This window comes from Quercus lobata, chromosome 2 (genome assembly GCF_001633185.2).
Source record: "Quercus lobata isolate SW786 chromosome 2, ValleyOak3.0 Primary Assembly, whole genome shotgun sequence".
Lineage (NCBI taxonomy): Eukaryota > Viridiplantae > Streptophyta > Magnoliopsida > Fagales > Fagaceae > Quercus > Quercus lobata.
In genome coordinates, this window is record NC_044905.1 from 21,409,670 (window position 1) to 21,422,005 (window position 12,336).

The 12,336-nt window shown below is 32.7% G+C and overlaps 1 protein-coding gene across 2 annotated transcripts; it reads right to left on the reverse strand.

Annotated features, from left to right (window-relative positions):
- Positions 1-1,168: 1,168 nt before the first annotated feature.
- Positions 1,169-7,108, reverse strand: LOC115974930 (adenine phosphoribosyltransferase 5). Of its 2 annotated transcripts, XM_031095510.1 has the most exons (7): positions 6,826-7,108; positions 6,539-6,649; positions 5,135-5,227; positions 4,018-4,167; positions 3,843-3,901; positions 2,202-2,274; positions 1,169-1,506 (listed from the first exon to the last, which is right to left on the reverse strand). In XM_031095510.1, exons 1-6 carry the CDS (start codon positions 6,914-6,916, stop codon positions 2,203-2,205), a joined length of 576 nt encoding a protein of 191 aa, XP_030951370.1. In that variant the 5' UTR covers positions 6,917-7,108; the 3' UTR covers positions 1,169-1,506; position 2,202. The 2 variants fall into 2 exon arrangements, with proteins under 2 accessions (XP_030951370.1, XP_030951371.1); XM_031095511.1 differs by lacking the exon at positions 2,202-2,274.
- Positions 7,109-12,336: the final 5,228 nt, after the last annotated feature.

Sequence of the window (12,336 nt, forward strand, 5' to 3'; positions counted from 1 at the left end):
ATTGGTAGCAGGAGCTTGGAGGGCTCAAGTACATGGGGTAATCTAGGTTTGGAGGGTTTTTTGTTATTCGTGTACTCCAACTTATTCTCTAGTGGATTGATTTACCGCTTGGAGGGCAGCGAAAAGGTTTTTCGCCGAGTTCTTCGATTTCCTCTTTGATAGCACATCGACTTATTATCTTGTATTTGCATTCTTCTTCCCTATTCTTTTAGTTTTCATTTTACTAGTGTTATTTGTTTATCCACTCGCATTTACTTTATTCCGCAATTAGTTTAAGTTAGAGTAAAATCAACCAAACCGTTAATTTTAATTTGGGGATCTAAATAGGTTTTGTATTTTCACACATTTTCGGGCTTTCATATCCCATTTGAGCTATATCCCCATTGACTATATAAATATATATATATATATATATATATCGGTTAGATTACTAATAAAAATGTATTTATATAGGTAATATGTCGTAATGGATAACTTTTATTTGTTTCTTGACAAACTAGATTACTAAAAGAAATAGATAATAGGATCAGTAAAAAAAAAATAGAATTGAACGTAAAGGTTTAAAAATGAAAACTTTATAATGTAAATGGCAAAAATAAAAACACCCCAAACATTTGGGGTAAAATATATGTTTGTCTTTTTTATTTTATGTATGAAAAAATTTGTAGGGGTAAAATATATGTTTTGTCTTTTTTATTTGATGTATGAAAAAATTTGAAGATACAAGGTATCGATCCTCGTACCTTAACAATGCTTTTGTTTATGCTCTACCATGCTCTACCACTTGAGCTACATCCCCTCTCATTTTAAAACTTAAAGAAATAGATATAGATTGATATCATTACAATAAAATTAATAATTTAAAAAGTTTTCAAGGAACAAAAGATAAGATTTGGATTATTATCTTAACATCTACTCCCCTCTCTTTGCCTTCCATCCAAACATGGCGGTAGGACAGCACCAAAAGGATTCGCCCTCATCGAATTTTGGTGAAGCAAACAACAAAAGTATTGTATAGACTTGCCACCAATAGCTTGGTCTCGTCTCAGGGTCAACCCTTTGGCCCAGAGACTAATTCAACCACCTTATCATAACCACCTTCAGAAGTAACGGACGCCATGTAGTAACAAAAACCAGTGACAACAATTTCACCTGGTCCTATCTAAAATAATGTCGTAATGGAAGAGGGGAATTTATTCCATCCAAATAGTGATTAAGCTTAAAGAACTACTACCAGATTGGTAACAAAGACGTACACATTGAATTGAAAGATATGCTATACTGAGACACTAAATGATATCTAAGAACAAATCAACATATGGGATGGTAATTCTTCACCCATGCTTGTTCAAAACTACAAATGGTACACAAGATAATAAACAATTGAGCCTCCTAAGGGCCGAACTTGGTCGGCCAAAAGTTGGCAGGGAAAACATATATCATGGCCTGTTTGCTCAAGCATCATCTTTTCTACAAGTCAGCCCAAGCAGAATCAAACCCGTAGACCTGCATGGATGAATCAATTAATTAAACAAGTACCAACCAGAGTTGAGGATCAGCACAATCCAACAAGCATGGTTATATAACAGCCTAGACTATGAACAAACAAAGAAGTAAACTGTTATGTCAAATGGATGTACAATGTTCATCTTTAGAAATATAATAGCCATAATTTTCTATCAAGTCTCTTGTATGAAAACAAGATACTTGAATTGTTGGATTCCTAGAGAAGCCAATAGGACTGACCAATATCTAGCAAAATGGTCCCTCCGGACTGGACATGTTGGTTCTTTTGGATTGTGTAATGGTCCCCCCTCCTTGAGAGATGTTATTATTAGGGAGGAGGCTTAGTTTTCTTTTGTGTTGTATTCCTGTTTTGTTTGTTGGAATAAAATTTTTAGTTCATCAAAAGGGCATTAAAGATGTAGATCAAAAAGTAATAGTTTACAGACATAATGTTTGGGCACTTGACAAAAATGTGAAAAAGAAAAATGTTTTAAGATCTCATCCAAGAACAAATTATGCCTCTAAAAACAATAGCAAATTGGGGCTTCCATAGCGTCTCCATTAATCAAACATTGTATTAAGATTATAAAACGCAGGTCAAGTAGAAAGGCACTAAAATGATCATCTCATGACCATGTAATGCCGTTTTATAAGTGCATGAGTTTAATTTCAAATTCAGGACAATGATAGTGTACCTTAACAACAATTATCTATTTCACGTGGCTCCACAAGGATATATAGTGGCTTTCCATTAAGCCTGCATTGTCCCTGAAAGGTATGCATTTGTCAAAGAGCATCATCCTAATTCCAAATGTCCATTTCCAGTAACATTGCCCAGGGAGAACATCAAAACAGAGATAATATAACTGTGGTATTACAGGAGAAAAAGGTCTGGAGCATGAACACAGAGTTATATATCTAGCTCAAAACAGCTATCAACATGAATGAAAATGCTCCATGCATACCACAATACTTTTCTAGAAGGAAAACCATCATCTTTAATCCACTCCAAATCATTACCCCCCCACCCCCCCTTCACCCAAGAAAGAAAGAATGCAATAAAGATAGGGAACATAAGATCCACTTTGTTGCATTATTTATTGAAAACATTTTAAAATTGACAGTATGCTCTCATTTCCTGAAAAAATTGGAAATGTCTTATCGTTTTCACGTATCATTCTCATAAAATGATTTTTATTTAAAACAATTAACTGCAACTCAAATAAGTTTTCTGTTTCCACCAAAATTGAAATAGAAATCAGTATGACTTTTAATTCTCAAGCATACGCTTTGGATCATATTTTAGTTTTTGAACACATCTTCCCAAGGTTTTTAAAATGTTCAAAAACCATATTAAATTGAATCAAGATGCAACAGAAATATAAACATGTCAAGCAAAGGAACTGGACAACTAGGAAGCACCAACACTTCATTTGGGATGTTGTTTAAAAACTGAAAATGAGTTGTTTAACAACTCTACCAAACGGGACCTTATCTTTTAGTTCTTTTTAGTTTCAATCTTGAACACTTATCTGGTTATCTTTTATTGACTCCTTTGGATCTTATTCTTGGTTTGTATTCTAATTTCTAAACATAATTTATTAGTCATGAATCGACCTAGTATCCATTATTGCTCTTAAATTGATATATGTTTAACATTATATGCAAAAATAAATGCTTAAAAATATAAACAAAAATATATTTAATAATTAATTAATACGAGCACCCCTGCCATGTCGGGTCCTAATTTTTCAAAATTTTCCATGTCGCCATGTCATACCCGTACCCACGTCTGTACTTCCTAGCTAGACTATGAAGGTTTGCTTCCTAAACAATTCAAATTCAGAGTAAAAATACTTAAAAATGTTAATGACTCAACTGCCCTTTGCTGAGATCAGAGAGTTGATAAATCCTCTTTATATCCCATCAATAAAGATATAAAACAAAAATAAACTGTAATTAGTGATGCCAATTTATTTTCAATCTTGTGACTCACAGTAAGGGCTGCAACATAGAATATATACACATTTTTTCTCTCATTTTTCATCACTCTCCTTTTAAGTTATTTCACCAAAAGAAAAGAGAGAATACAAAATGAGTAGCACTAATATTTTTGGAACCAATAGCTTTTATATGTTATTTGTTGTGGTCATGGTATCATCAATTTTGATAGCCACACTGGGCTAATAAATAATCTCATAGATGTCTCAGCCAACATATAGCAGATTATATAAAGAATATTTACATACAAATAACTAATAATAAGACACGCTAAACTACTTGGAGGTCAATAAGTAAGACAAACACCAACTATAGAGTTACAGAAGTAGCATTACCTTAACCTCTGGCAAGCCGATAACACAGGCACATTCGATTACTTCAGCCCCTACACGTTCTAGATAAACAGCATATTTGGATAACATAAACTAATTACAAGTGACATACCAAAGCAATTAAAGAAAATGCCATAAACTAGAAAACTAAAATCCCATGAAAAGGTCTATAACTCACCTAAAAGTCTTATTGCTGCTGATAGAGTCCCACCCGTAGCTACCAAATCATCAATAACCAATGCACGTTCACCAGGCTGTACAGCCCCAACGTGCATCTCCAAACAGTCAGTCCCATATTCCAGGACATAAGCTTCGGCAATTACTTCGCCTACAAAGGCAGCAAGCAGAAAATTTTAGTCTTGAAGTTCATTTTGTGAAACCACATAATGCATATGAACAATTGAATACTAAACCAATAGTACTAAGAACTTGTAAATCCCAATCCTTTCAAATTCAGCAAGCAAGAATAGGTAAGATTCCAAATGCAGAAATCAGAGACTGGCTAGTTGTGTGTGTGTATGTCTGTGTGTGAGAGAGAAATCTTAGTATACATTATATGGTGATATAAAATATTTTATACATGATGCAGGTAAAAAAATATTTCCCATAAAATTAGTTTTGATTACTTTATGCAAACAAATATGTCCATTAGCATTTCATCTCATCAAACATATTGGAGCCAGGAATCTTTAATAGATGGAATATACATCCCACAAAGCAGCCTAGAATCTTTAATAGATCGAAAATTCATCCACAAAGATGCCAATCCGCAAATTCATATGGTGCTTTCTGTACATTCAGTTCACTTTTTTGTTAGAAGTAAGATGTCAAGTAAGATGTAATACAAGACCATCAAATTCCAAAAAGAAATTTCTTAACATGTAAGTCATCAAACATCATTGATCTTTATTTGAAAATTTCTACACCAAAAACTAATTAAAATATATACAGGGTAGACGAGGTTACAAGTCCTCAACAAAACCAAAGCACCCTTTTCTTAAATCCAACATTGGATAAAACATATAGATAATGGCTTCATTACAGATCTAGATGCTTCCATCATATACAGCTCTTCAATTAGTCAGCTAAATTAGCACACATAAAAGGAACTCCCTTTGATGCTTGAGCTCACTTTTCATAACCTAATTTGTCATTCAACTGACATCTTATCAAATATTTTTACTTTTCCAAAATGATTTAGAATAACTCAAAGCACCAATAGAGAGTAAAGTAGTTCCGATTTACAACAAATAATCAAAAGTACAGTTTTGAAGCACCACTACAATTCAGCCTACCTGGCAACTTTCTGGGTTTACGTAAAGGAACAAACTTTGCACCAATAGCTAAGGCAATGGAGGGGCCAAACATGAATCCTCTAGCTTCCACCCCTACAAATAATTTGCTAACATAAGAAGCAAGCATACAATCCAGAGAAGCAATCAATATTAGAGAAATATAATCCTGATACTATAGTTTTGCATTTCTGGAATATATAATCCCCCCTTATCAGCCACAAAACAACCTAGATGGTTTCAAAGGACAAGGCTCCCCTCTACACATAGGCATGTTTAACACCCTTTCAGTGAAGGACAATAATGTGCCAGTTCAATAAAGTTTTTTCCAGTTTTCTTTTCTAGTATTATGTTTATCCAGTTTTTAACAAGCTCATACAATTTACCAAAGTTATCATGCAACCACCAAAAAGTAAGTCTCTTAGTATAATTCAACCTTGCACTATGAGTCTATGATTAGTTTAGCTGGAGAATCAACCTCTATGACATAGTTATAATGAGGTGGGGATCCACTCAGCAAAGAAAAACTAGACAAAGTACTTGTCATTTTTCTTTTCCAATTATCCTTTCCATACTACTGTGGTACTGTTCTGTACTGTAGTGAAAGCATCACTTAGGCAATGCCTAGGCCTGCTCTTCGATTAAGCGGGACTTTGGCAAAAAAGCTGTCAAGATCAAGCTTTTAAAGTTGTTACACTTAGGAAGTCAGGTAACCGCACAAACAAGTACTCATATGGTATGATTAGCACCCCTAAAGTTAAAATTTTAAAATTTTTATAAAAATGAAACAGAAAAACGAGATCTTTTTAACTTCAGTACAATATGAAAGTGCAGATATAAAGTACCACATTTTAGGGACAAAAAGCATATAATTTAGGCTTTATTTTTGTCCCTGAAACTTTTTTTGATGAACTTTGTTAGAGTGGCCGAAAGACGAAATATAGAACATTTTTTCAGGAAGAAAATAGAACTTTTCAAATGTTTTAAGGATGAAAAATAGAGCTGCATGTCCTATATTTTAGGGACTAAATAGTATTTTAACGAAATAGTAATAATTTTATGTTAAATTTTTTTTTGAAATTCGGGGTTCAAAGAAACCAAAACTTCTGAGAGGTGAGACTGAGAGCCACCAATTCTCGTTTCTCCGTTCAGACCAATTCACTATATTTCATTATTTACACATAGGAAGAATAAAAAAACAAAAACAAAACGCATAAAATATTTGAAAGGGACTTCATTTTGACACAATATTATCACTAGCCCCATCCACTTTCCTATTTTTAACACATTATTCAACCAAAAAAATTGTATAAAATGTGAAATTGATACAAAAGAGAAGTACAAAGATATAAAGTACATATTTAAGAGAGAGGGTGAGAGAGAGAGAGAGAGAGAGAGAGAGAGAACCAGCAACAACAGAGATGCCCATGTCTCTGTAGCGATCAACAAAAATGTCCACCGTGTCCTTGAACGCCTTATGATCCAGCAACAACGTTGTTATGTCTTGAAACATTATTCCTACACCCAAAAAAGCTTGAAGAAATTTAAGAAAACCAAAAAAACATAGTAAAACACACACACACACAAATATATTTACACTGAAAGTTATTAGAAGGAAAACAAAGATAAAAAAGTAAAACAAACAATAACAAAAAAAAACAAAGAGAAAGAAAGAAAGAAAGAAAGCTTTGAACCTGGTTTTGGAAAGTGAGGAACAACACGGATGGCTTGAGAGATAGCTTGGAGTCTTGGGTCTCCTTTAAGTCCATTCTCTGCCGCAAACATTTTCAGTTCGGCCTAGAGCTTTTTTGTGAAGAGATTTATTAACAAAAGATTTTGTTGAATTTACACACTGAAATTACTCTGTATGTCTCTTACTTTCTTGCACACATATGTATATATAGCAGCTTTATTTTTCCCTCCTAAACTCAGCTAAAAGATAAAATTCTCTCTTCTCAATGTGAGTTGAGTTATTGTGAGCGAACTGGTGAGTGCTTTAATATGTTGTCCGAACCAGAGCATTAAGCATTTTGAAAATTGATTGAGGTTTCTGTTCATCATCACGCGATGCTAAAGCGCTTGTTACCCACGCTGCTTACACACATTCCACGGTCTCTCCATATAACATTGGATGGCCCTCCCCCCCCCCCCCCCCCCTCTTTTTTTTATCTTTTCTTTTTTGTCTAAATCTTAATTAATTTTTTTAAGTACTTTTTTTTTATGAACTTTTAAATACTTTTCTTTTTTTTGGCAAGTCTAACCCATTTTTATATTCTACCTAGGCATCACTTTGGTGTTTAGTTAGAGCCCGTTTGGTAGAGAAGTTTGAGTAGTATTGTTTATAGTTTTTTGAAATACGTGTGAGTGAAAAAAGTGTATAGAAATGTATGTAATGTTATTTAAAAACTAAAAATAGGTGTTTGAAATGTCCTACTAAACGGGCCCTAAATACTGTAGCGAAATAAATTTTAAATGTGTGAATAGTGTTGTGGAATCCAGTTTTAAAGTTTGATTTGTTAAATTTGTACTTGTGGGTCCCATGAACATGAGATCCACAAAAAAACGCCAAACACAGGTAGAAAAATAATTTCAGTGCAATCCAAACTCAACCTTAATTGGCAAGTTGACAAGAAGGATAAGGATTTCAATTGGATATTCAACAATATACTTGGATTAATAAAAAATTTTAGAATTTATAATTTTTTTTTTTTAAATCTTATGTAAAATATACAAATTATAAGATATATAGAGTTTCCATGACAGAAATTGTACGGACTCTATTATAAAAAAGTATATTATGCAGTCTATAGGAATTTCTTCTTCTTTTTTTCTTAATTTTTTTAACGTTAGAACTTAGGTTGCACTTGATAACTTGACTCTAGAAGAATTCATTTTAAAAGTATATATCATGGCATAATGTATTTTTTTAAGAGATTGCATTTCATATTATGCTGAATTCTTGTTGAATGCATTTGTTTATGAATTCTTGTTGAATAAAATTGTTTTTGGTTATGAATTCTTGTTGAATGCAATTTTTGGCAATAGAAAGGAAATTACATGTGGGCTCATTGTCTCACACCACAAATGTTTCCCTAAATACACCTTAGTCGAGTGGGCCAAAGGCGGAGGGTTTCAAAGTTGCCACGAATATTTCCCTAAATACACCTGACAATAAGTACGAAGTTATTATATAAGTGTGGGAGGGTGTTAGACATCTAAACCCTTCAAATTAAGTAAATTGGCATTCACTAGTATTGCTGGGTCATTTTTTAATTTGAAAATTACTAACGTGTCTCTTTTTTATTGTTAATGATAATACACTAAAATATAATAAAAACTATATCAAATATAAAGTTAGAAAAAATCAAATGGAGATACATAAATTTTTATATATTAATGAACCCGTTTAGGCTAAGGCACTAGAATCTTGCTCTTTTTAAAGAAATTCAAGCCTTTTACGGTTGGCAAATTCCACAAACCAGTGCAATAAAAATTCGATTTTTTTACTTGTCCCCCTCCATGATACAATAACCTGACTAAATCATCATATAGCTTGAACTAACTCTACATAAGTGGTTAAGCTTAAAACTCCATCAAATAGACATTTTTCTTTGCTGACAAAATAGGGTATAAAAAAATAAAAAATAAAAAACAAAACCACTCTATGCATGAATTCTTTTTACACTATATATATTTATGTATATACACTTATAAAAGCATTCTAGATTCCTGTAAGGACACAATTCTCTGGCGGCCCAATAAGGATGTTGGGCTCGCGTACGAAAGATTCCTCACAATATGATTTGTAGAGAGTGGGCTTGAAAAGCTAGCCGTTGGTCAAGTGGCGTTGTCCGGTCATGGCTTTAGAGGAATCTACGTAGAAAAAGGGGATTGGGTATGAACATTTAAGCCCTGAGGCGTCGTACCCCGTGGGATGGAGCTCCTCGGAGTTGATCCGAGGACCTGTTGAGGTCTTACCCCGGTTATCCAACGACGGACTTTCTTCAGTGAAGTCCGGTGTTGTTGAGATGTTCTCCCCCCTGTCCTCTTTCTTTTTCCCTGGTGGGATGGGCTCCCCCTAGATTTATTTACTTTCTTCTTTTATACTCGTCTGTGTTCATTGTCCTTCGTCCACGTGTAGGGTCAATCTTTACAAGACTGATATTTGTCCCATCAGTCTAATCCCAGAATTGTTGGGTATGGTTGATAAGGCTGCAGAGTACGGCTCTGTCACGTGTTGGGTCTTATCCGGAAGGGTAGTAAGGATAACTTTCCCAAGATATTTTGGATCTCCTTACAAATTCGTCCCTGTACCAATTTTATCCTTTCATTTCGGTGGGATTCAGGATCTGCCGAGGACCAAACTGTCCTCGGCTGCCTTCCAAAATTGTTTTGTGCTCTGTACTGTAGAGCTTGGGCCACAGCTCTCCTCGGATTGGGCCTTCGGATTTTCTAGGAGCAATTGGGCTTGGTCCTTAAATTATTGGGCCCCACAATTCCCATCTCAAGAGTGGTAACCGGTAAGACTCCCTTACATATAGATAAGTTACATAGGAGTTATAATTACAACATAATGAAAGGTAAATAACAAAGATTGTTTTTTTGAGAGATAATTTCAACCTATAACGTCTACTCCTAATAGTTTTTCGTGTAGACAAAAATTAAACCCTGAATTTCTTATTCAATTATAAGAGACTTTACTAGTTAAGCTCACTAGAACCCACAAATAAAAAATATAATTAGGGATTAATGGGATATTAATACTTTGTATCAACAATCCAAATTTATTTTCAGACCAAGACACCAATTAGTTTTTCGTGTAGGTGGAAATTGAATCTCAAATTTCTTATTCAATCACAAAAACTTTACTAGGTAAGCTAACTAAAACCCACAAATAACAAATATATATAAGAATTAATGGGATATTAATACTTTGTATCAACAATATGAATTAATGGGGTGGGATATCATATTTTATAACAAAAAATTCATGAACATATTAATTTATTTATTTTTATTAAAATACACCAACACTAACCATGCATTTTATTACATTAAAGAAAACACGGACAAGAGCATATTTTCAAATGTCTCATCACATCACAAAATTAAACTCATTTGAAATTCATTAAATCAAATTCTATTAAATAGGGAAGTCGCAATCAAATTAAAGCAAACATGCAAGGAAAGATTCTAGTTTAAAAACATTCAATTCAAATTAAATACGTAATAGTCAAGTAAGGAAATTATAGCAAGTAATAGTCAAATCACTAATTAACATAATCTTTGAAATTCAGAGCCAAATCTAGTTGCAACACGTGAAAAACCAAGCAAATCAGAGAATACAACCACTTTGAGTTGGGATTTGTACGTATACTCAAGCATCCGTATGCAGTCATTAAAGCCTGCACAAATGCTTATGCGCACAAGCACATAAACTTGAACTTTACGTGCTCATATTGAATTAACCGAAAATATAATGCAGAAAATGTAGGATAAACACCAAAGAAAAAAAACACTAAAAAGTAATTATGACTACCCATGATCAGATTAACATCATCAAAGAAAACGAATCAAGCATAAATATTGAAATAAAATACATCAAAAAAACTCATGTGAATCATATTTAGTGACCGTTTGGATTGGGTGGATTTTTCTACGCATCTATGTCTGGTTTTTTTTTTTTTTTTTTTGGTTGAGAAGTATGTTTTGTGGTTGTCCAGTGGGTCCCGTGCATTGTTTACATGACTCACAAACCTCATTTTCAACAAAACTTACATTAAACATAGGTCTTACGGCGCTATTTACATATTTAAAAATTATTTTGTTACAGTGTTTTCAGTTTTTAATTTTTAACAAAATAAGCGGTATCCAAACGAACCCTTAGTAAAGTATAAAATTACAAGAGAAACAAACCAGACAATGAGCTTGGAGATAGGATATAGTCTTGGAAAGATGTTAGGCACCCATGTTTCATCTTCTTGATCATGCATTTAATTACATTAAAGGAAACACACAAGAGCTTATTTTCAAATATTTCATAGCAACATAGAAGTAAACTCATTTGAAATTCAAGTTAAATCAAATTTTATTAAATGGGAAGTCCACAATCATCAAAACAAAGCAAACATGCAATGAAAAATTATAGGGTTTGACTTACTTTCAGTACTTTTTAAAAATGAATCTCCTTTTGTTATAATGAGAGACTATCACATCATTCACTAACAAAATAAAATGTGAGGATTAAAACCCGCTACAACTTACCATTGTATACTTAAAATAAAAGGTATCAAGTTAACAAAGTACCGAAGGTAAGTCAAATTCAAAATTCTAAACTAAAAGTGTTCAAAGAAAACAAAATATGGAATACTAAGCTAAGGAAATTATAGCAAGTATTCTATCCAAGATGGTTTAGTCTTTAGTGAGTCATTATGTAAGAAATCAACTAAATTAAGAGTACTAAGTGCACTAACCCGAAGTTCAGGAGATTTAAGTGCATTTTATCCAAGATGGTTTTAGTGAGTCATTTTGTGGTGAAGAGTCACTAAATGTTTTTTTTTTTTTAGAAAAATGAAAATTTTAAATTGGCTTAAAGGAAAATTATATCATACTCATTTGTAAACTCCGAGAATAAAATTCTTATTTCTTTGAAAACATTTTATATTTTAATGAAGTGAAATTTTTTTTTTTTTTTTAATGGATACTAATTTTGAAAAATCCACATTTGATTACATTTTTTTTTTACTCGCCATGCTTGCAAAATTCCAAGATAATCATAGATTAATAGCTATTTCATATAAAAATGTTTAAATTGTATGGATCAAATAGCAAATAAATTTCAATAAATATGAAATTTGATATCTGTGTTAAATAGAATGAGCAACTATGATCCAATGGTGAAATTTTTAATGAAAGTAAATTTAGGTACAATTACTTAAATACAGTATATTAGATTTCATACTTAAATTTAAATATATAGATGCATTGAATTTAATTGTCTTTATAAAAGAAATGTTGTTTTTGTTTAATTGATCAATGAAATCATGTGCTTCAATTCAATCAACTAACTTAATGTTGTCCACATAAAGATGAGACAGGAACATTATGTATACTTTGTGTGGGCTTGTATGAGCTATAGCAAGCAATAGGTTAAAGTGAGATGGAACAAACCTGAGTATGGTTGGCATAAACTCAATAGAGAGGTT